At 53.0% G+C, this 25,099-nt stretch overlaps 1 protein-coding gene across 4 annotated transcripts in view; it reads right to left on the reverse strand.

The window, feature by feature from the left end:
* LOC111153024 (membrane bound transcription factor peptidase, site 1) overlaps nt 1-25,099 on the reverse strand; it is a 53,257-nt gene that overhangs the window by 7,610 nt on the left and 20,548 nt on the right. Inside the window, exons 7-20 of one of the 4 annotated variants that reach the window (XM_022511828.1) lie at nt 23,976-24,092; nt 23,486-23,553; nt 19,951-20,053; nt 18,462-18,613; nt 15,485-15,646; nt 12,404-12,493; nt 11,146-11,290; nt 7,949-8,127; nt 6,973-7,149; nt 5,679-5,794; nt 4,999-5,155; nt 4,291-4,415; nt 3,542-3,619; nt 938-1,078 (exon numbers count right to left, since the gene is read on the reverse strand). In XM_022511828.1, the coding sequence (XP_022367536.1) occupies nt 938-1,078; nt 3,542-3,619; nt 4,291-4,415; nt 4,999-5,155; nt 5,679-5,794; nt 6,973-7,149; nt 7,949-8,127; nt 11,146-11,290; nt 12,404-12,493; nt 15,485-15,646; nt 18,462-18,613; nt 19,951-20,053; nt 23,486-23,553; nt 23,976-24,092 (1,810 nt within the window). Of the gene's footprint in view, nt 1-937; nt 1,079-3,541; nt 3,620-3,931; nt 4,077-4,290; nt 4,416-4,998; nt 5,156-5,678; nt 5,795-6,972; nt 7,150-7,940; nt 8,128-11,145; nt 11,291-12,403; nt 12,494-15,484; nt 15,647-18,461; nt 18,614-19,950; nt 20,054-23,485; nt 23,554-23,975; nt 24,093-25,099 lie in introns of those variants that run through there. The other 3 variants (XR_002640979.1, XM_022511829.1, XM_022511830.1) reach the window with 3 other exon arrangements.

Below are 25,099 nucleotides of genomic sequence, written 5' to 3' on the forward strand. Positions count from 1 at the left end.
TTAAAAGGAAATCTTTATGGAAATAGAACATTAATCTTCTTTCAACTGTGACCTTAACCTTTTTTAAAAAGAGCAACCATATTCTAAGGATTTACACAAAACGCTAGGAATCAGTTAAGTTCAACTTCACTCAGAGATGCACGCACACCAGCTCACGCTCCAGGGGCTTGGCCCTCTGCTCCGGCCGGGCTCTTATTTGCAAACGTGAGGCTCCGGCCCCCTCCCCAGCCCCATCGTCCAGGGAGCCCGAAGGCGAGCTTCAGACCTGGCTGTGTCGGCACCTCACCGGGCCAAGACACGCAACACTTTCACCTCCCGTTTCCTCCTTCCCAGCGAGAAATAAACAGTCTGCGTCCGGGCACGAAACCCCCAATGTGGAGGATGCACAGATACAGAAAAAGCTGACGAACGCCAAGGACCAGGCCCCCCTCGCTAGCTCCCCCAACTGAGGAGGGTACCGAACGCCCCCCCACTAATGAAGGCTCCCAACAGCCAAATCCCAAGTCTGGGAGGAGAGCTGGGCGCTGGCCCTCCCAGAAGAGTGGGTCCGACCTGGGAAGGGCACCACACGTGCAGCGCCTGGGACGTACAGACTCCAGAGGGGGGCGCAGCAGGTGGGAAGGGCAGAGCCAGGCAGAGAGCCTCTCCGCGGACACACGACGGTCCCAGCGTCCGTCCTCCCGAGGACAGCAGCGCGGCAGGGAAGGCAGCAGGGCCTACACACGCGGGTCTGGCTTACTCTGCGTGTCTAGACTCAGACACCCAGCGAGCGAGCCCCATCACCAAGGCAGCTGGGAGCTGCCCGGCCACACCAGGTGTGCATGCCCCCAGATCTCCCAGCCCCTTATCGGTGCCTTTACAGGGCCCAGGGGGACAAAAGGTTTGGCCACCAGTTGGGAAGCCCATGCTGCTTCGCGGCCGCACCCCCGGTCCTCACCCTTCTGTCGGTGACTGTCGTCCAGGCAGTTGGAGTCTCCGTACAGCACGATGCGGCCTCCGCCCTCAGTGGGAATCTGATAGAGTCCCAAAATGGGCACGTTTTCAACAACTGCTGTCTCCTGCTTCAAAACCTCCAATCCTAAAATAATATCACAACAAAAACAAAAATGCTGAGGAATGAATTATTTTTTTGTTGCTGAAGAATGAAATGATTTTCCAATCGCTACTTGACATTTAATCCACACAACGAAGAAAATAAAGAATGAAAAAGAAAAAAATCATAGCAAAATCTCATATTCAATCTCAACAGTGCAAACTTTTACAACAGAAAAACATCTTTAGTGCCACTAATTTGGTTTCAGCGAAACTCACTTCTATGTGTATACACATTTCCCTGCCATTCTCTCACATCTTCACTTGAAACGGTGGAACACAGTATTCGTAATCCTGAAAACACACATTTATGTCCCCTCTGATTCTGACGAAAGGCCTACATCCTGGGGCTGCATTCACAAGGGGTCGCTGGCCAGGCAGCTCTTGGCACACAGAGGCATCTCTGTGGCTTCCGTTACATATCCTTAGGTTTTGCATTTTATTATTAAAAGCAAGGCCAAATATAACTGATTTTTAGAACAGATGCCCACCTATTTTAAATTCAGATTGAAGGCACTTGTTATATCCGCCCCACAATTACAAATGTTCCAACAGCAGAGCCTTCTTACCTCTGCCCAATCAGATTTCACAGTTTACAGTGGCCAACGAACCAAGAAGTCAAAAACGCATCAGTGCCATGGGCAGCAAGTGCCCGGGACCTCACTGCACACCCTACAAGGCTAGCCCTGAAGCCAAAACGTCCCTCTGCACCGCACAGACGCACACCTTCTGCGTGGTGTTTACTGTGCTGGTAACACCTAAAACCAGTCTGTGGCTATAAAAATATGACATATCTTGGTCTCTGTGGATAATCCCACAAGGAACTAACTGGAAGAGAAAACAAGATTCTCTTCCCTTTCTGGAGGGAAAGACAGAGCAGGAAAACAGATGAAACGGGGCAAGTGCATACTGCGTTGCCATGCGGCCTCGTGGTAAGTCAGAGGTTTCTTTCTGACAAAGGGTCCCCCCTGATTCGGTATAACCCAGATTTCCACATTCTTATTTCGTACCCAAAAGATTATTCAACTTACAGGCTACTTGGAAATAAAAAGCCCCTTAGAAAGCACTTCAAGGTAATTAATTTTTATTTTCACCACCAGAACAGCAAAACACACACCCTGAAATCTACAGTGATTCCCCCCACCCTCCCACCCCCGAACCAGGCAGCGACAAGCCAGCAACGTGACCACTACTCACGCCCGCACCAGAAACCACGCTGCCCTGGGAGAAACAGATTCCAAAAAGAATCACCAGCCCATGGTAAACTCTGCCTAGCAACTGGGAACACAGAATCATTGACGTGCCTGAAGTTAAAGTAGAAATCTTATGAACACAGATCTATTTACTGACTGACCTTGCCTTGATGAAGGGAGGAAAATCACTCTAGGTAATTAAAAAATACATTCTACTGTACAAATGCAAACGGAGGACAGGGAAATCCTGCTTCCTTGTCACTTTTAACCAAAGAAACTGTCCCTAACTTCTAATTATAGGTAATAGCGACATTCATTAGCAGCAAAACTGCAAGGGAAGAACTTTCTTTCCTTCAAATTCCTTGTTTTCCCCTTCTTCTTAAGATTTTAAGTCATCTCTACATCCAGCGTGGAGCTGGAACTCCCGAGCCCCAGATCAAGACCCGCTGCTCCCCCGGCTGAGCCAGCCAAGCGTCCCGCTGCCCTTCAAATTTTTAAGAGAATTTTAAAAGATGACTCTGTAATTAATATTCTTCACACAGCTAAGAACTTTAAAACATGGTCAGCAGTTTTCTAAAATTTTAGTGATCTGGCAATCACAGAGACAGAACAATTCACAAATAGTAACAAATTTTAAGCAACTTTGAAGGTTGTTAAAAAGTCACACATAGGGACGCCTGGGTGGCTCAGTTGGTTAAGCGGCTGCCTTCGGCTCAAGTCATGATCCCAGCGTCCTGGGATCGAGTCCCGCATCGGGCTCCTTGCTCGGCAGGGAGCCTGCTTCTCCCTCTGCCTCTGCCTGCCATTCTGTCTGCCTGTGCTCACTCTCTCTCCCTGACAAATAAATAAAATCTTTAAAAAAAAAAAAAAAAGTCACACATATTCAACTGCCCTCCTGAAGGAGTTCTATTTATCTTGCAATGATCACTGCCCACAACTGTTCAAATTCACAATCTCTGCAGCCCCCAGAGCCACCATCCGGAAATCCTGCCTAAAGCAGGTAGCATACAAAAAATATTACAATAAGCTTTTTAAAAACACAAAACTGCTAAGAGATATAGGATAACGAAAATGTTCTAGAAGCAGGTAAGAGCGATGCCTATACATCTCTGTGAATACGAAAGCCACAGAATTATACAACTCAAAAGAGTAAATGTGGGAAAAAAAAATTTTTTTTTAAAGTCAGTGTGAGTTTTATGCAAATAAAGTGCTTATTTAAAAAAAAAAAAAAAGGAAACTAAAATAGCATTCCTTACCTTGGTCTTTAAAAGTCTGTGTTATCACTATGCCATCTTCTGGAAACTTAGCGATGCTGCACCCTGATGCGTAATACACTGGGGAGAGAGCGGTATCCAGAGTTACGAGAAGGTAGGGACGCGCACACTTTATCAACAGCTACACGTTCACCTCAAATGCAGTCTTTCTATCAGACGGTTTTTCGAACATTGTTTTTAATTCTAAGAGGCTGCTGCTACCGCCTGTTCACATTTAAACAACAGGTTTAACCCCCAAATTCAAGCTGAAAAAAATGCTACTAACATGAGGTCTCGGGCTAGAATTCGGAAGTCCAGGCATTCAGTCAGGACGAGCGGGGGGTAACAGTAATGCTTAGGATACTGTTCTAGAGACAAGTTACCAAAACTAACCTGCGGGGAAACCTCTTCAGAGAGACATGCAAAGTGATTTCCTGAACAGAATTTTATAAATCAGGGACCCCTGAGGGCTTCCCTCTCCAGGAACAGACGTCAGTGAGGTCAAGAACCTGACCAGTGGCACCAAGATCAGGAAGGCCTGCAGACAAGACTCGCATTTGAAGAATCTGGATAAAGTGACAGCTTTACTGCAGATGTCCTCTTTGAAGACACTGACCCGTTCTGCCTACAGACCCTCCTTCTTCAGGAATCACACCGTCCTCTCCCTCTGAAACCGTGTCTTCAAAGACATGTGGCTTATGCTCTCGCACCCTGAGATCATGGCCCCTTTTAAAGAACAAACGAAACCTTACTGTCATGGTTTGCTAAAGTAAAATCCCCTTCGTATAGGCCATCGCTGAACCCCATGTTCCAGACGGAGAGAAGTTCGTTCAGAGCGGGGACATTCGCCCCTCCAGTGTCCGGCATCCACCACTGCCTAGGGAACAAACAGGGGGCTCGGGCTGTGAGGGGTTGCAACCACTCTCCCACCACACACACACACACACACACACTCACTCACTCACTCACTCTCGGTCTTTTCATGATGAGACTAAATGTAGCTGCCAGGATCCAGCCTGGGCACACTAAGGTTTCAGCTGAAACCCCCCGTCTGGGCTTGAGCGACAATGGAACATAAACGCTTCAGCCAGTGCACAGAGTAAATGAAAGTTAAACGCACTGGACGCCACGCACCACGTGTGCACAAACACACCACTCCAGAGCGTGGACCACAAGCGGGTTCGTGAAGAGATGAGAAAGAAGTCTTTAAAGCTGAAGTCACAGACTCTGAAGAAAAACCTGTTCTAATGAAACATTCATAAAACACTGGGAATACCTGATCGGTAACTAATCTCAGCAGCATCGCTGTGGGGGCCGGGGAGCCTGCTCCAGCCCCGCGTCTGAGCCTGTCTCTGGCCACGGAAGGACTGCCTTCAGACCAGTCCTCTTAAGTACATGCTGGACAGAATTTAATCCTCAAAAGGCCAAATTTCTTATCAAATACCAACTCCCATCAGTACCTTGTGTTTTCGTCGTAAAACTTGACTTTCCTCATGACAGACGTGTTGTACCAATCACTGAAGACAATGAGTGAAAGGCCATTGTCCACGTCCCGTCTCAGCTTGGCGACCTCCTCAGGGAAGTACTCCTCCTCGCTGTCCACCATAAGCAGAGTTCCTGAGGGACGGATTGCGGGTGGTGAGACTCTGTGCCTCTGAACCGTGGGACTCGTGGCTTCAGAAACACACTCATTTCCCTGGCGTCCGCGTCTCAAGCTCCAGCTTCTAATATTTTGGTCTGAAGCCCCCATACCCCACTAAAAGGGGTTAAAAACAGAGGACAAGGGTTCAAAGCACAGTCACCTACTAACAACGCTGGCCTCCTTCGTGTGTGACGCCCAGGTACACAGATGTCACTCGATGGAGAAGCAGCAAAATTCAGCACTAATTTCTTTCAATTAAAATGAATACATAAAACACACAAATATCCTTGTCCCGAGTTTGCCAGTGTCCCCTTTCCCCAAAGGTTACCACTGTCACCGCCGGAGGGAAGGCATGTCACTCTGCCGCAGAGTCCAGCTGCAGCCTCCCCGAGGACGGCAGGCCCCGCACCCGCCCCCTCTCGCTCAGCCCGCAGTCCGTCCTTCCCCACACCGCGACCCAGTGGGAAGGACACGGGGCCGGCGCCCGCGGCGACTCACCATACTGACTCGCGTCAAAGCACGTGAAAGGGGAGCCGAGGACTTCGACGAAGTAGCCCATGCTCCTCAAGTGCTGGTACATGTCCCTGAAGTTGGTGTGGATGTGGTCGCCGTTCCTGAAAGACAACACGCCCCGCACTAGATGGCCCCGTCCCTGCTGGTGACAAGGGCTTAGCCGGCCACACAGCTGGCTTCCCACGCCGGGCGCCTCACACCCCGCGGCTCGCCGCCAGAGGGGCCTGGGGGCTCCCGCCGACCACACGGAGCTCAGCCTCCGCAGACCAGTGCGCTCTGGGCTGGCACGTGAAGCGGGTGGTACCAGGCAATCTCGTATATGGCATGAGCTCGGACTGACCGAAGAGCTGCTCTGCCAAGTGCCCTGACGCGTCATGCTGGCGGCGGCAAGCATGGAGAGCCACCGCCAGACCGGCACGGGAACGCAGAGCCTAGTGACATTAACTGGGCAGCACCAATGTGGATCACCTCCCCATCCCTTTGCCCAGAGCTCACTCGTGTTCCCACTGTGCCCTCTCCATAAGCCCCGAGCCAAGCGCCCCATGGAAGCTCCGGGGCCTCCCTGAGCCCTCCAGAGCCAGCTCACCCACAGCACGAACCCATCTTCTCTATGACGTGGCCCCTACCTTGGCCCACCAACTTCTCACCACTCCTGCGCCCCCACCTCTGGGCCGAGCCTTCCAGAGACATCTTCATGAAAAGCCCATCACACCTGTGAGTGCCCTGCCCCCATCTTTCAAGGCTCCCTCCTCCCCCACTTCCAGCATTAAGTCCAAACTCCAGTACTTACAGAGAGCCACCGTGGGCCTGGCGTACGGGCCACAAGGAAGCCAAGCCAGCTGCCCTGGAGGGCTGGCCGAGGGCTGGCATGGGGCAGGGTCTGGACAGTGGAGCAAGACATAGCAGGGAGTCTGGCATGTGAACGAGTCTGGAGAGTTTGAGGCCAAGAGTGCTCGAATCCCTGCTTTTTAAGATTACCAGGGCTGCTGCATGGGGAACGGACTTTAGGGGAAGAGTGAGACTGGCCAGGAGGCTGCCGTCCAGGCAGGCAAGGACAATGACCTGGGTGCGGACGGGGCGGGGAGCAGAGGCACAGCAGCCGGCCGGGCAGGACTCGGGGACACGCTGAGAAGGCAGGACTGAGAAAGCGTGCTGACTGACCCGGCGGAGTAAGGAAAGACAGCAACTGAGGACGAGCTCGGGGGGTGGGGGGGGCTAAGGTCAGGCTCGCCTGTTGTGGGAAGACAGGAGGTAAGCATGACAGCTGGTGGCTGCTCACCAGTCCAGAGGGTCATTCTTCATCCTCAGGTTATCCCTGGGGAAGTAGCCGGGTGGGTAGCGGAGGTTGTGGTACTGGTCCCAGAGAACTCTCTTGCTCCGCGGAGGAGCGGGAATGATCTTCACCTTAATCGGGAGCTTCACGGTGGAAGTCTGTTCTGCGCCATTTTTCGACTGAAATAAGTAACAGGCATTCAAACTGCCCCTTTTGCTCAGAAGAAACTGTCAGGCTTCTGGGTTTAAAAAAATCACTTCTAGGTATCAATTTATGCAAATAATTTGAACACAAGCATTCCTAATGACAAATGTGGGAAGAAATATTCACATGTCACAGTTCATCCCATTAAATCCTTCCTTTCAGAATTTAAGATGTAAGATTTAAGGCCCCTTGTTTCTTTTCTTTTTTTTTTTTTAAAGACATCTATTTATTTATTTGACAGAGAGAGAGAGAGAGAGAGATCACAAGTAGGCAGAGAGGCAGAGAGAGAGGGGGAAGCAGGCTCCCCGCCGAGCAGAGAGCCCAATGCGGGGCTCGATCCCAGGACCCTGAGATCATGACCTGAGCCGAAGGCAGAGGCTTTAACCCACTGAGCCACCCAGGTGCCCCAAGGCCCCTTGTTTCTAAAACCTACCGGACTACACGGGTTTGGCCCCACAGCCCCCTGTAGAGCACGAGTATTTGTGCAATCATTCTGAACTTGAACTCCTGCATGAGATACTCTGATCTGCTGTGGCTCACAAGACCATGGAGGCAGCCCTACTCACTGCTGAGTGGGCTCTGAAACTCCAGCTGCTGCACAGGCCCGGGCAGCCCCGACCACGGCCTGCAAGCCTCATCACACCCGTCAGCCGGCTTCAAATCCCAGACCCCAGGCACTCGGCCTGCACCTCCCAGCACCACCCCCCACTTCCTGGCAGGAGCCGGTGGAAGGTCAAGGGCAGGCCCCCCCCCCCCCCCCGCGCCCCCCCCCCCCTCCGCCGGTGAAGCCACGGTGACCGTGACGTGGCCCTGCGCAACGCCCTCCCACGAAGCTGCCTTCTTGGTGACAGAGATAGAGATGGCCAGGTAGCCGGACCACGGCCATAACACGGAGGAGTATGAGAAAGCAACTTCTATGTTGTCGCCATTCTGCGGTAAGTAGGGCTGCCAGTCAGGCTGCAGAGAGAACCATGCAGAGGCTTCAGTGAGACGCTCACCTGCAGCCTTCCCCATCTCGGCCTCAGACCCCTGCTCCTCTCAGCAGCGCCGAAGGACACTTATGTTCCGATCCTAAACTACCTACAACCGGAGCAGACTAGCTCAAGTCTGGAACAGCATCCATTAGAACAGTCTAGAAACAACTAATTTGGACAGTCTCCGATGGTAAAGAGGATTTTTTGCCAAGCTTAAAAAAAAAAAAAAGACAATGGTTTGGCAAAGAACTTTTATCTGATAAAGAACATAAATAAACAAAAACTCTCCAATTTGAGAACAATTTTTAATTATTTGTATGCTTTAAAAATCACAGCAATATAAAGTAAGAAAATACTAAAATGGTGTGGATTGACTGTCCAAACTCAGACCACACAGCCAGTGGCCGGGCAGGCAGGTCTCTGCAGGGTGCCCGGAGGGAGAGGGGGCCTGTGGCCAGGCAGAGGGGACCATGTGAGGAGGCATCTGGAAGAAACAGAGACTCGCTCCTACGAAATGGACCAGTATTTCAAACCAACCTAAATTACTCATTTCCCTCACAAGTCAGAGAGTAATATTCTCCCAAGTCAGCATATTTAAAAAAAAAAAAAATCTGAAAAAGATGGTGTTTGTAGGATACGGCACCACAAACATTGAGGAAGGAAAGGGATTTGTGACAAATGCTCCAGGGATCACTGGTTAACAACAGAAAAAAGTTAGTTTTTATCTCTTATGACATGTATCAAATGAATTCAACAGTGAAGAGAAAAGTAAGCATCTTACAAGCATAAAAGGAATAGTAATACAAAATAAAATCAAGATTTTTGTCCTACTGTGGAGAAAAAAGTTTCTAATTTTTGAAACGAGAAATTATGAAAGATGAAAATTCAAGCAATAGCAAAGTGTGGAACTTGTACGAAACCAAAAAGAACTATGTAAATAACACTACCACTAGCGTCAAAGAGAAAGACACTCATCTGGGAGAAACTGTTACGTATAACGCAACAATGGTTAATTCTTCTAGGACAGAGAGAGGTTCAGATCGACAGAAAAACCCTGAATTCCAGCAGGAAGAACAGGTCACGGGAATGAAAAGCTACCTCACACAAGGGGCCATATAACCGGGGAACCAACCTGGAGACCGCCACCTCCCAGATAACCGGAGAAGACCTCAGAAGCAAAACATGCCTTTCCTCCCCTCTGAATTTAAAGTTAAAAGATGAACCACCTTCAAACAAACCAAACGTCCACCAACTGATGCATACACAAACGTGGCCCAACCACACAACAGCTATCACTCAGCTCCGAAGAGGAACGAAGCACCGACGACCTAGAACACAGATGAACCACAAAGATGCTGCGCGAAAGGCCAGTCACGACGGGCCACACCGGGTGTGACCCCATGTGTACGGGCTGTCCACAAGCAGCAGCTGCAGAGACAAAAGGCCCTCAGGAGCTGCCCAGGGCTGGGAGGAGGGAGAATGGGGAGCGACTGCTAACGGGGCTTTTCCTTTTCCGGCGATGAGAACGTTCAGGAATTACAGAACATCAATAGTTGTGAATATACTAGGAGCTCCTGAATCACTTGATTTAAAAGGCTTCATTTTATGGTATGTGGATTTTATTTCGATTTTTAACAGCCTCATGGAATTAAAATTAAGAGCTGTCCCGGCCCGTGCAGACAATGGAGCCCTCTGCAGAGTGCTGGCAGGTCTGCTGACAGCAGCGTGCACGGACCTAACCCCTGGCAAGAGTTCAGTAGAGTGTACCAAGGGCCACAGTAATGTCCACGCTCTCTGACTCGGGATTCCACTCCAGGGAGTTCCCGTCAGAAACGTATTTCAGAAGAAAAGGAAACCGCGTATGCAAAGATGCTCAGTGAGACATTTACAGCCGGAAACCCCCAGCTGTCCAAGCCCCGGATGCAGGCCATTTCCCACAGGGCCCAGGCAGCTAACGTGACACTAAGCAGTCACAGGTGCAGCCTCTGCGTGTGGACAGATGTGACATCAAGAATTCATACTGTGAAGAAGTGTGATACGGAAACCGTTGGCAAGTTTCTGAGCTCTGGTGACGATATTTCAAATCACACCCCAAGGAAGGACACTCGGATCCGTGCTCAGTGGAAATACTCCGCCAACAGAGGACGAGGCCTGAGAGTGAAGAGAGTTCTGTTTTGTCTTTTACGGACAACAAAGTAGAAATCTCTTTTAATTTAATGTCTGGATTATGTAAACCTGCACTGTAAACGCCCATTTTTGTACGCTCATCACAATTATCTTGAAAAGAACAGCTTATTCCCTGAAGGCTAAAAGAAGGGTTTTGGGTTAAAAAAAAAAAAAACGACAGTAGGTAAATTATGATTTAGCACAGCTCTGTGATATCAAATAGGTGTGAGCAAGGGCCCCGAGGCTGTGCGGAGTTACATCTGACAACATAATGAGAACAGAGAAGATGAGACAAAACTTGGGCCTTACAGAGAACAAAAACACATACCTGAGATAAAGGCTGGAAAATAATAATTTGAAAACAGTGGTCAGGTTAGTGTGCTGGGGGGCTGGAAGTGATTTCCCTGCTCTCTTTTCCTAGTCCTTTACTATCATGATAACGCTTATGCGGGAGGTAAAAGAAAAATTACAAAAACAAGACTAAAAACAAGAACACCCCTTTTCAACTAGAGGGCCCATTCGTGCTCACTCAAGAACACAGTAATGACAGGTGGCCATTTAATTACAGGTGGGAAATCATATAATGAAGAATCAAATATAATTAGTCCATTCAGGAGCCAAGTTTGAGATGCCAAAGTCAAAAAGTACCAAGTTGGCTCCATGAATTTATTCTGAGCTTATCAGTTTCAGACTCAGGAGAAAAGAAGTCACCGCTTCCACACCCTAGCACCCAGGACAGGAGGAAACCTGCCCTGCTTTAACAGGCGAGAGAGGGAGACAAGGCACAAAGGCTGGGCCATGTCTGGGTTCGCTACAAGCCCGAGAGCGGTGCCACCTTATCCACAATCCTTCCCGTGACGCCCATGCCATTCAGGACGGTGACGTTGACGATCGTTGGCATCCCTCCGTAGTAGATGGGCTGGGAGCAGTACGGCCACATGTAGGGACACTCGGTCAGATCGATGTAGCTGGGGCTCAGGCTGAAACAAAGAACACTGGGTCAGAAAAGGACAAAAAGGCACTAGAGCTGCAGAAGCACATCTGTGTGGGGACCCGAGCCAGAGACAGCTGCTCATAGGGCCGCCCTGGGCTGACACCCAGGGACCTACTTCGCAACACTCCCTATGCTCAGAGGCCACCAGGCCGGCCTGCCCAGACTGCTCGTGTGTGGCACGGTGAGCGGGAAGCACCTCTTTCCTTCCACGATTCTGGAACTCTGGAGGCCCTGGCTGGCACAGAACCACCCCCAGGGAATACCCAGGACCCAGAGTCTCGAAGGACAGCACGTCGCATCCCTGGGGCAAAGACAGACGTTTTGGAACGGGAGCTCACAGATGGGTGGCCGTGTGGCAAAGACACAGTAAGATCCCGGTTTCACATGGACACAAGAATAAACTCCACACACCAGAGAAACTTGAGGATACAGAAGGACGCAAACACAAATTAGAAGAAAACGTGGGTGAATTCCTTGTACTTTCGTGCAGAGAAAAGCTTTCTGTGACTCAAAATCCAGGCTGGCAACACCAGCAAGAACCTAACAAATGTGGCTACTGGAGAAACACACTGAACACAACAAACACTTCACAGCAAGTCAAAAAACCGACACACGGAGAGAAAGATCTGCAGCGCGTATCGCTGACAGAGGCTCAGTGACCCTGCTCTGTAAAGAAGTCTTCAAAACTGAGGAACAAAACCACACAGAAAATCAAAGAATAAGCAGATCCTTCCCAAGAAAGGGATAAAAACAGCCCTTCAGTACGAAGTGCGCCACCTCACTCAGAACCAGACACGGATGAAAGCAGCGCTGAGTGCCGCTCTGTCCCCCATCAGACTATCAGACCGGCCGCTAGTTAAGCACGGAGGGCGTCCTGCGGCGGGGGCTCCGGGAAGCAGGCCCGCACGCGCCTGTGGCTGAGGCCCGCCGCCAGGCACAACCCTTCTGCAGCGGGGGCAGGGCGGGACCTAACAAACCCCCGCACTGTCTTACCGTGGACCCAGCCCCCCCGGCTCTGCCCCTCCCGAGGACAGCCCCCCTGTGCAGCTACAGTGCGCGGGCGCGGCGGCGCTCCCTGCGGCAGGCCATCAGCACGCGCCGCGAGTCATCCGAACGCCCACAGAGAAGGAAGCAGCTGAAGAGACAAGGCCCGGTCTCGGCGAGCTGACACGGAGTGATTTCCAGGATGCTGTTAAGTGAAAAAAACAAAAAGCAAAAAAACATGTGCAGTGATGTTGTTCTTAACAGAGGAAAAGGGAGGAACGTACACGTGTATCTGCTCATTTGTGCAAAAAGAAACACAAGAAGGATAAACCCAAACTAATGAGACTGGTACCCACACGGGGTGGGTGGGGACCGGGTGGAGAGATGGGGGAGTGGGAGCAGGAACGGGGCGGGGGGGGCTCCCCTGTGCACCTCGACGTGGGGGGATCCACAAAGAGACACAAACTAACCAACTGGATCAAAACTGAGCGGGAGGGAGGGGTGGGATGAGCAGCGAAGCACCAGGAAGCACCACAGAGGCGGCTGGAGTCCTCGGGGGCACAGCAGGGCCACGTGCCACACAGCCGAAGAGACAGAGACCCTGCACTCCAGTCAGGACAGCTGTGTTTCATGACGGGAGGGCGCAGCCATTCCAGAACTCTGCGGCACAGACCGTGAGGACTGAGCGAGCAGGCGAACGCTCCGTGCCGGCGCGGGGGAGAAGCGCGGCCCCCGTAAGGAGAGACGCGCCGGAGAACCGCCGCCTGGGCGGGGCCGGGGAGCGATGGATCCGTGAGCTCCTACCCACAGCGACAGACAGACAGACACCAGTGTGGACACCATGAGCACGCACTGCCCAGCCGTCTGCTACAAGGGCCGGCAAAGCCACAAGCCCAGCGGCCGGGGGCGCACTGCTGCGGGGCGCTGCTTCCGGACACCCCCTCCCATGGCAGGGTGGGGCTGCGAGCGGAAACAAGGAACACCCCGGCCGGGGCTGGAAACGGGTGCTCAGCCCGGGCTGCAACAGTGAGAACGTGTTCAAAACACAAGTGAGGAGCGCCGCAAAGAGACAGCAGCCAACTAGAAGGAGCCTCCAACGGGTCCCAAATCTGGGACGATCCGAGCAACAAAATCAACAATGGTATCGATGGCTCCAATCCAGAGGAAAACAAACCCCCCCATGCCCTCTCTGATATAAACCAGTGGGTAAGCAAATACAGGAGAGAAAAGGGACAGCTCTTCCTTAGAGAATTTCAACTAATAAACACAGGAGGAACGAGAGAAACAAAGTCAGCAGAGCGCAACCTCTAAATTAACACTGTTACAGGCAAGAACCAGCAATGGATGTGGAACCCGTGAGTCAAAAGACGTTAGAAACAGGATCTCCGGGCGCCTGCGTGGCTCAGTCAGTTCAGCATCTGCCTCTGGCTCAGGTCATGATCCCAGGCTCCTAGGATCAAGCCCGGCATCAGGCTCCCTGTCCAGAGCAGAGCCTCCTTCTCCATCTCCCTCTGTTCCTCCCCTCTGCTTATGCTCACTCACTCTCTCGCTGCCGCAAATAAAAATTTTTTTAAAAGAAATTAAAAAAAAAAAAAAAAAAAAAAAACAGAAAAAGAGAAGAAACAGGATCATCTCCAAGTGCGCCCACACAATACACTTAGCAATCACAGGGGACGGGGGAGGGACCTGGCAGGTGCCACCTATGGAGCCAGGAGCCCTGCTGCTCAGATCTGCTGCAGGAGCACGGCCAATGGACCCTCTGCCATGTCTGTGCTGGGGCAAGCCGCCCCCTGCTGCCCCCCGGCCAAAGCTGAGCATGGGGGGAACCAGAGCAGTCCCAGCCCGAGACACAGGCTCCTCAAATGGGCCACTCTGGTTCAAGAGCTCCTCATCAGTGGACACACTCTGGGACCTGTGCCGTGGCAGCCCTCAGACTCTTCCTGTCTCCTTCCCATTGTCCTTCCTAGGTCCCTTCCCTGTAGCTGATCTCACAGACATGCCCTCCTCCTCGGTGCCTGCCTCCTGGAGGACACAGAGGGACGCACCACCTCAATCACACGAGGTGAATGGACACCACCAGCCGTAAGAGGAACAGGAACTGAGGAAGTGTCCTCGCAGGAGACCAGACATATGGGCCCACCCGGTGTACTGCAGGATGGTGGCTGCATCCTGGACCCGGAAAAGGATGGGACACACAGCGGGTGACATGAGTAGAGTCTGGAGATAAGCCCATGGTAACAAAGCAGTGTTAAATTTCCAGGCTTTGAGACTGGCACCGCGTTCCCTAAGCTGTAGTCCTCAACGTACTCTTTGTGACTTCACTGTAAATCTAATTATTTCAAATAAAAATTTCAAAATAAAAAACAAAACCAACTCTGACTAAAAATACATAACCTCAAACTAACCATGAGAAAACATCAGGTAAACTCACATCGAGAGTCAGTCTACTTACTGCCCACTATGTAAGTAACCAGCACTCCCAAACGAGTCGTGGTCACGTAGCAAAAGACAGATGAGCTACAAAAGGCTGGAGGGACTGGTAAGGCAGGGCAAGAGCTCAGGCCTGAATCCCGGCCAGATGGACACAGCGCACCGGGGCCCGGGTGCCTGTGAGCCTAGCCTATGGCTTCATCACAGCAGAGTGTCAGGGCTCCCTGGCTGGCTCCAAGCGTTCAAGTACTGTCAGCAAAGGTGCTGGCATCGGGGAAGCTGGGTAAAGGATAAGTGACAACAGCGACACTACCTTTGCAAATTTCTGCAAACCTAAGATTATTTTAAAAGAAAGTTCTGGGGTGCCTTGCATGGCTCAGTCAGTTAAGCGACCGACTCTTGATTTCAGTTCAGGTCATGCTCTCAGGGTCCTGGAATCGAGCCCTACGCTGGGCTCCGTGCTTAGCAGGGAGTCTGCTTGAGGACTCTCTCCAAAATAAATCTTTAACCAAAAAAAAAAAAAAAGAGTATAAAGAAACCAAATCAGTATCTTAAGCTACGTGTGTTCCAAGCAGCGAAACGTGAGCTGAACCGCACTTTGGCGGCATCGTCCCCTCAGCAGCGGCGTCCGCCCTCCCCGAGGGTCCAGCGCAGTGCGATCAGTGTCCAGCTCCGGCCCCGAGGCCAGGATCCCGTGCAGGGAGTGGGGGCACCACCCTCAGAGGCCAGGGCGGGAGGGAGGCCGATGTAGAGGAAGCGTACCAACCTGGCCTGCGGCTTGTAGCTGTTGAGGATCTGATAGGCCCTGAGGAGATCCAGCTTGCCATGGCCCTGCTCAAACATATTCACACCAGGAAGCCTCCGGGCGGACGCAATGAGCGCCTGCTTCATGCTGGCCGGGTTCACCAGTTCACGCTTCTGCACTGTGCTGGAGAGAAAATCACGGATTTGCTCATTACCTCTCGGTGGAAGGAGGAAAATTGGACTATCCCTGTGGACGCGCAGACCTGTGACCTCCGATCTGGCGTCACATCTCCCGGGGGCTGCTCCGGTCAAGCCCAAGCAGGCTTAGAAGGAACGTGCCATTTTTGCACCTGTCTCAGGACGACTTCTTAGCCACGTGACTCAGGGAGCTTCTGCCTGTTTGTACTGAGTCTATTAGAAACACTTATTTTCCTAGTGACGTGACTCAACAGACCGCAGAGGCGGCAGGAGGCAGAAGAGGTCAGAGCGCCTGGCTCCTGAGGGGCAGGGAAGCCGGCTGGCAGAAGGAAGTGGACCAGCCGCGACAGCACCCTGCAGCGGAAGGAGCGGACACCAGACGGGGCCGCGGAGGACCTCCCGTTGGGACAGGCGAGAGCCACAGGGCCAAGTGACCCCCACGGCCTCCACCTGCTGCGCCGCCTCCCTGCGGGGAAGGGCCAACAGCACGCACACGCCTGGGCCGCAGCCCCATCAGAACGCACCGGACAAACGAACACACGGCTCTACCTGGCCAGGAGGCCCGGGATGCGCAGGTGCCATCGGCGCTGGAGAATGCCAGCACAAACACGCAGTTTCTCTGTGCTCACAAATCATAAATGCAAGTGTCAACCCCTCAACGTGGGGAACAAAACCCAGAAAATGAAAAAGAGACACAGACTCTGCACAGGTCCCGAGTATCTATGAGTGTGGCTGGTCTTGGAAGGGTGCGCGGGGTTTCCACTCGTCTGGGTGGGCCATCCAGTGTCAGGGGAGGCCGAGGTGGTCCAGCGGGACTGAGACCAGAAGAGCCACCAGGAGCTTGGCCACAGCCGCACACGCCCACCCCCGCGCCGACAGGCCAGACCAAAGGCCAGGCCCGGCCTCCTCAGGAGGGCTGCCAGGCTGGAGGCGAGCAGACTCGCCCTGGGCGCACTTCTGAGCTGCAGGGAGACAGGAAGGTCAAAGCCTTCCATGACACTGGAAGCAGCTGTACTTAGAGAAGCTCCTGGAAACGAAAGCCTCCTCTCCTCCCCGCTCGCCCAATGGGGAGAGGTCCACTGGGCTCAGGAGTGCAGCTGAACCTCAGCCCGGCCCACAGTCACAGTCGGTGGGGAAGGAGCCAGGGTCTCTGTGCCCTGTAAGCAAGAGCGTAGCTGAACCCTAGTCGAGCGTGCTCCCCCCTGCTCCCGAGTATGAAAGCCTGTGTGCGCCAGGCGACTCCACGTTCTGCGGGCCCTCGCCGCCGCCTCTCCACACAGAACATGGGGTAAGGAAAACTAATGGAAGAAAAAAGACAGGGTTCTTCTCCAGAGACCACCCCAGCCAGGGTCTGTATTTTCAAGACTATGGCTCTGAACACTAAGGGAAGGATGGGAAAAGGAGGACAGAGATAGACAGCTACCTTTATCAAAGATTACTAATTAAAAAACAGCCCAGGCCTCAGAAGCTAAAATCAACATAAACTTACTTGCTTTAAAAAAGAACTTCAGATATAAAAACATCTACTATCATTTCCCTCTTACTTTTAAAATTAACACGGACTACATTAACTTTCCACTACACGAGTTTATGTGAGCCCAACACAAAAGCTCAACCGACACCTCACCCCAGTAGAGAGCGATTTGGGGGAAAACACCAAACGAGCACGAACTCCGAAGACCTCTCTGTAACCTTCGGACTGAGGCACACGGCCCATCCAACTAAGTCACAGCCCGTGAGCGTCACTTCTGGCCAAATGCCTCTGAGAACATCCTCCAACCTCACTCTCTGCAGAAGTAAGGGCCAGTCACCAAGCTCTGTTCCAAGCGTACAAGGGATTCAATGAGACGGACTGATAAATTACACTGAGACGGTCCGTCCCGCAACCTGACCACAGCTCCGCGGCTAAGAGAGCACACGAAAAGGGGACTCCCTAAGGAAATGAAAAAAGGGGACTCCCTAAGGAAATGAAGAAAGGGGACTCCCTAAGGAAAGGAAGGAAAACATCAGACTTTTTGTGCCCTGCCTGATATACACACTTGCTTGGACTTAACAACTATAGCACAAAATCGGCATGTTAAACAAAATAAAATGGAGGCACAGGGTCCATGGCGAATCCCACACCTTCCTCAATATTGCTGTGAACTATAACCGCTTTTTATTTAAAAAGCTTTATTTGAGACAGAAAGAGAGCGCGCGCACACGCATGAATTGGGGGGTGGTCAGGGGGAGGAGCAGACTCCCCGCGGAGCAGGGAGCCTGAGGACACGCGGCTCAATGCAGGACCCTGAGATCATGACCCAAGCTGAAAGCACCCCTTAAACAACGGACTCTTTAAGGGGCCTCTGGGTGGCTCAGCCGGTTAAGCCCCTGCCCCTTGATTTCGGCTCAGGTCATCATCACAGGGTCCTGAGAACAAGGCCCGGGTCAGGCTCTGTGCCAAGCATGGAACCTGCTTAGGATTCTCTCTTTTCCTCTCCCTCTGCCTCTCCCCCCAACTCAAATAAATAAATCTTTTTTTTTTTTTTTTTTTTTTTTTTTAGGTATTTACCATAAACCAACTGGAACAAAAGCAGACACTGGAACCGTGGCAGGTACTGTCCCCTCACATAGTGCTTTCCAGCCAGAGTCAGCATGTGCTCACGCACGCAAATCCCCCGCACACGAGACGGGGTGGAGGCGCGCAGAGGGAGGGAGCGAGGTTCCCGGCACGCTCCTCGACCCTCCTGCCTGATTGGGGACAAGCAGGACCCAGGTCCCGGTCCGCGGGCACCACATCCTCTCTGCTGAGTGGCACTCACCTCACCAGCAAGGTGACGGCGCCGGCGACCACCGGAGAAGCCACGCTGGTCCCTGACAGGGCCCGGCAGCCCCCCTTCACACCGGAGCCCCTCACTCCAGCACCATAGGTGACGATATCGGGCTTCACGCGGCCATAGCCTCCCGGGAGTTCCTACGGAGGAGAGAAGCTTGGTTACCCCCAAAACACAGCGCTGGCACGCGGCTACCGCAGTTCGGGGAGGACACGGGTATTTCCACACGACGTAACCTTAGCCATGCACTGGTTTTATCTGAAATTCACCACGCTAGAACTCACGCTAAAATGGCCATATAGAAAATGAAATTATTTGGGGTGTGCTTTATAATAGCCAGTATAAGAGTAATGCCACAAAGCAACTGAAAGTGAGTATCTAAAAGACCAGAACCTGGAGATTGCTCTAAGGAATTTATGCGTTAGAATTACATTAAAAATATCAGAAAATTAGAATTAAAAATTAAGGAAAAGTGTTTCTTTACAAGGAAAGGATAACACGACACAGCTAGAGATTTCAGTCCGTCTGTCAGCAGAGGGGAAAGAAAACACCCAGAATGATAAACGTAACTGCACGAGCAACAAGATTTTGACTGAGTTCTCGCTCTTTTTTAAAAATTTTTATTTACTTGACAGAGATCACAAGCAGGCAGAGAGGCAGGCAGAGAGAGAGGAGGAAGCAGGCTCCCCGCTGAGCAGAGAGCCCGATGCGGGGCTCGATCCCAGGACCCTGAGATCATGACCTGGGCTGAAGGCAGAGGCTTATTAGCCCGCTGAGCCACCCAGGCGCCCCCAACAGAGTACTCTCTTAAGTGTCCCGGAAACTGAGGCAAAACGAGATTGACAAGATCTTACACTGTGTCAGAAAGAAGCACGCCAGTCTGAACTGAGCGAGTATTTCCCGGCTCTCAAACATGACTAGGTATGGGATGCAGACTCAGCGTGGGGCACCGCGTGAAGGTGCCTTCCAGACCAAGCAGCTCAAAATGCCGCCACAGCACAAGGCCCTGGTGAAGGCCAAGGACACGAACCGTGAATCAGAGCACCAGGAGGGGCAGACGGGAGTACCCGAGCGCTACCCACGAGCAGCTCCGCTCTGGGGGTGAAGGAGGACGACTCAGCGGCACCATGAACCCCAAGGAGCCCAAATGATGAATGTGCTGGCGCTACTCCAGCTAAACAGGACTATCTCCAGGGCAGCAGAGCTGAGGAAGAGCTGTTCTCACTGGCCGCTCCGGCCTCCTAAGACAAGAAATATCCTCTTCCCCAGCATGGAGGAAGGACTGCTCACCTTCACCTGTGCGCCACGATGAGACGGCAGATGTCCATGGCGCCCGATCGCTCATCCTGGTGGCCAGGCGAGCCCCCGCAGCCCCGGCCCCTCCCCAGCTCTCCTCCACAGGCACACCTATATGCACACCCACAGCTCGGACACACACGTCCTGTGCAGCACATCCTGCTAGTGAAGAAAAGCCTACCCAGGTAGTCATGCCCCTCGAAGAGAAGCGGGCGATGTTGTCCTCAAAGTCAATGCCGCCCACTCCAATCACATCCATCTGGTCAGCAGGGTTGTTCAGCGTGCTAGAGCAAGGCACAAAAACACAAGGGAAGAGAAGTCAGTTTACATGAGTAATTCAGGGGGTGCCTGGGTGGCTCCATCGACTAAGCATGTGACTAGTGATTTCGGCTCAGGTCAGGATCGCAGGGTCCCGAGATCGAGCCCCGGGTCAGACTCTGCACTGAGCACAGTCAGCTCCTCTCCCATGGCTCCTCACCCAGCTCCCCGTCTCTCTCTCATAAATAAAATCTTTAAAAAAAAAAAAAAAAAAAAAGGGTAATTCAGGTAAGGGCCAATACTCCCAGAGAAACCCGAGATGGCATTAGGTTCTCATATGGCTCCTCATAGCTGTCCAAAGGCCACGCTCTCTGCTGCCCACACACCGGGCTAAGGCTGTTATCTCGTACGTGGAGCACCTCCTCGTTTTCTCCCAAGACACTCTTCTCCATCGTGCTTCCAGGCCCAGAGTCCTCTCTCCGAATGGCAAGAGTCCATGAGCCCACGACAGTCACCCGCTCACATGCTCTCATATCACTCGCACACCGCGCCCAGGGCACGCCCGCCGCCCCCACGAGATCGCACACTTCTCTGGGAAGCAGCGACAGCCACACACTGGCACCTGCCACCGCCATGAAGTCAGGGTTCTCAACTGGCCTGCCTCAGGGCAGACAGAGGACCGACCCCTCCACCCTCCTCGGGACCCCTCACGGCGCGGACATAAAGAAGGACCATGCGATTCTCCTCGATACCTCAAGTGGGCTGGATCTGCGCAGGAATCACAGTGGAGCGAATCACAACAAAAGGTTTTAATTCTAAAGACAAGAGGTTAAGATAAAAGCGAACTGCTGGAAAGTACCAGTTTTAATGCGTGAAACTCCATTTCTGAACTTAACCTGCTACAGCTCCATCACCCAAACCGGAACTGTGACAATTCAATAACCACAAGTGACTCGCAGGGGCGGAAGGGGTTCTAGAAGCAAGACTCCGGGGCATGTGCTTTCACCCAACTATTATGAAGCACCAGGACTCAATCCCGGCATGGCCTTCTTAGCTCACCGGCCACCGACCACTGACATGCTCCCAGCGGGTTGCTCAGAGGCCCCAACGGGGATTTTTTTATTGGCTTGTGACAAAAATGAAGTCCAAGTGTGCCAAGGGTGCAGGACACCGAGGGGGGCTGGCAGGCGGGGCATCTGTGGGGATGCATTACTTGCAGAGGCGCGGGCAGAGCCCCGCCTGTGACAGACAACAGCTCTCTGAGCACAGCCCCGTCCTCCGCCGAGCGCCCCGACGCCCAAGCAGGAAAGCATCACAGCGCGGGCCCGGGCCTTTCCCAGCACGAGCCCCATGCGGCTCCACAAGTGACACGGGAGTCTGACGCAGGGCCCTTTCCAGGGTGCTCCTCTGATACACGGGAAATGCACAACTCTTGGCCTGTAAGAGTATGACAGCCCACCGAAGTCACAGGATTTCAGAAGAGTGACCAGCGTGGGGCAGAGCAGTCAGATGGCGCGTGCAGAGCTGGCGAGAGGGGTGCGGACAGACGGAAAGACAAGCGAGGAGGCTGAGCTGCAAGAACAGGTGATGGGGGCAGATGAATGGGGCTACTGCAGGGAGACCCAGGAGGGGACCAGGCCTGGGGAGTGCGCAGGGGGCCCGGGGGGCTGAGCAGACCTAGCACCTGCAGGCTCCAGTTCCCCGACCGGGGCTGCAGACCCGAGCGGGCCCACCGTCTGTCCGTGCGCGTCACGTTTCCCTGGAACAGCCACGCCCACTCGTCCACACACATCCAGGGCCGCTTTCCCGTTACAGGGGCGGGTGGGCGCTGACAGTGAGCTCCGCACGGCCTGCAAACCCTCAAGTATTTACTATGCGAGCCTTCACAGGAAAGATTTGCCAGTTCCAGGATAGAGTAGTGAGGACCTTAAAAAACAACAGAAAAGTGTATCTGATTAGGCAATGATGACCTACAGCAGAGTCTTAAATAAGAAAATTGCCAGAACGTGTCTGAGAAGAACAGAAAACAAGGAACAAGACCAGCCACCACTTCCAAGGGCTCAGTATTGGCAGAGCCTTCCCTGCAGGTCGAAGGTGTCCCTCACAAGCGCCCCTCGCAAGAGCCACCCAGGGTGGCCTCACGCCCACCGCGACGGACAGAGAGGCCGAGGCCCAGCGACGAGAGGGCCCCACGGCCTGCGCTCTTCCCACAGTAGTGACCTTACACTGTCCAGGCAGGGAGACAGGCTGGAAAGCGGATGGACAGTCTGGGGACTCTGGAGTGAGGGGGACCAGAAATGGGAGAAGCGGCCGAGGAGAGAAACACGATAGGGGCAACGAGACAACCGGAGGGGACTACGCAGTACCGGGGCGTCCCACAGTGGAGCCGGACACACATGGCAGGCGACACAGCAAACCAGGACCGGGGGCCCTTCCAAGGAGACAGGACCACCAACAACAATCAGGCTGGAACCACGGCTGCCGGCACGTACAGCCCCTGACCTGTACCAACAATCATCTCCCAGAGCCGGGCCCTGCGCCCGGGGCCCCTCGCGTCAGTGCGCCAGTCCTCGGGACCCCGGCGTGCACGCCCGGAGGTGTCGGCGCACGGTGCAGGGAGCGACTGGGAGGGCACACGCACGCGCACACACGCTCGCCTCTCCCCACTGGGCTGCAGAGCAGTGGGCGCACTCTGTTTTCTTCCGCCCCCATGGCCACCTCACCCCGTCACGGCACCAAACCGCACACGGGAGGACGACCCACAAGGAGGCCGGTATTTCAGCACGAGAGAGGACTTACACGTGTCGCCTGCAGGAAAATAGGAGCCGGATGTGAAAGACTCGACAAGAACTCAGGGCCTGGACCACAGTGACCGATGTTCCGCATCTCACGCTGCGTTAGTTCACAGCGACCCAGCACAAAGGGGCATTTCTGGGACAGTGTTCTCTCTGCCTCCCTCCGTGTGACCCCACTCGTCAACCCGCAGACGCTGGCCGGGTCTGCATCGCGACCCACACTCTCCCTCTCCGCCAGCTCTGTGGCGGCTGCGCCCGGTCCTTCCCAAGACGACAGGCCCCTCGTCCCGTCTACCTTCTCATGCCCGGGCTTTGCACAGAGCAGGTCTCCATAAATACCGTGCAATCCACTAGTTTCTAGCAGGTTTACTTCCCTGACTGATTTTAGGAAAAAAAAAGTAGAGTAAAAACTGCAGGACTCCAAACTGCTAACAGCAAACAAGAAAATAATAAATAAAAAATTAAACAAAAAGAGGCCAGCCTGAGCTGACCCAGGAGGCGGTGGGCACTGGCTCATTTCACAGCCTGGCCGGTTGTGCAGGGAACGTCCCCGTGATACAGTTCGAGACAGATACAAAAAGGAAAAAACAGAGACAGACGAACAACAGATCTGGAGTTCTTTCGGGGGAAACACCTCCAAGTCATCGCTGGGGGAGTACTTACCCATAAAGAGGCCCGTCATTGCCAATAGCAGAAACCATTATCACGTTGTTAGCCGTTAACTCCCACACCTACGGGATTAGCAGACATTTATTTAGTAAGCAGGCCAGTCTCGATCAGCACACAACTGTCCAAACTGTCCTCCTCAAGGAAGAAGGCTGACCTTAAAAATGTAACTCTAGACCCCCATGGACATGGACGTTTGCCAACCAGCACGTGCGTGAGCGCTGACGAGACCCAGGGCACGGGGCCTTCCGCCACACAGAGCAGAGCCCGCTCTCCGGGCAGGCTCAGGAACGCGCCGTTCGGAGAAGGAACCGAGCCGGCAGGTGTGCCGCTCCCACTGCAAGTTGCCAAAGCTCGCGCCACCACCCGCCGTCCTCACGAGGCAGGCACACTGTGGGTGACAGGCCACCAGCGCACCAGAGATAAAGCGCTCAGAGCAGAAGCTGTCACCAGGCACCACCGTCCTTCATGCGGGGACACAACCAACCTTGTCGACGAAGGGGTGGTCCATGAAGTCGGGGCCGCCGATGCTGAGGTTCAGCACATCCATCTTCTTCAGGATGGCGTAATTGAAGGCGTCCAGGAACCAGGAGGTGTAGGACACCTAGTCAACCGCCAGACACGACTTTAGGGGTTTTAGTGGAAGTCTCCAAGGGCGACAACAGAGTTTGTTTCGAAGTGTCCCTACAGACCCTTAAGCAGCATGACGTATTAACTTCAATGTCAGAAACGAAAACCAAGAACAAATGATGCTCCAAAATGTGAAGCAGACACCGGAAATTCTAGGTCCCGGCAGCCGGACTCCAGGGACAGCTGTGCTGTGGGGGCGGCCGCGCTCTCCCAGCCAGCCGTCCAGCGCCTCACCCTCCAGTACACCTTCCAGGGTGAGCTGAACCCCACAGCTCTCAGTGCCTCCTTGAAAGGACTTATCACAAGATACGTCCCTTTCGTCTGAGCATTTCTACACAGTTTAATGGACTCGTCTAATGTTCCTCATTCCTAACCAGACTGGAGGGGAAACGGCATCAATCAAAGTTACCTCACAGAATTATTTCTCGGACAGAGCTGAATCGCCTTGTGTACCACCACTCAAGACATTTTTATAAAAAATACAATTAAACTTACAGTAGAAATGGGATTAATGCAATATTTAAGAATTATGTTTCTTAAAGGCTTTCATAAATAAGACCGGTTTATATTTGCTCATATAGGCAAACACAGGAGGCGGGAGTACAAGAAATTAAGAAACCATCACATGGGAGACACGAGGAAGTAAGGTAAGCCCCTGCTGGACAGGGACAGCATTGCGGGAATTTTCCCTGCATTGTCTTTAGATATTTCTGAACTGTGCACAATCTGTACAAAATTAAATTTAAAAAATAAGGAACAGGGTCCTCCCCTTTTCTATGACTAGTTCTGAAAAGCACAGGGACAGCGCCGGGACCCCACAGGACCCAACGTGACACCAAATGGTACAGAGGCAGCCTCGAGCCCGTCACAGCCCAGGAGGGGCAACAACCACACCAACTCGTGATTCCTCCCTCGTGTGAAAGCACCAGAACCGTGTCCATGACGTGGGGGCGCAGGAGCCCCGGGCAGGCCCGGAGAACA

The sequence above is a fragment of the Enhydra lutris genome, unplaced genomic scaffold (assembly GCF_002288905.1).
Source record: "Enhydra lutris kenyoni isolate GAN:26980312 unplaced genomic scaffold, ASM228890v2 scaffoldscaffold30, whole genome shotgun sequence".
Lineage (NCBI taxonomy): Eukaryota > Metazoa > Chordata > Mammalia > Carnivora > Mustelidae > Enhydra > Enhydra lutris.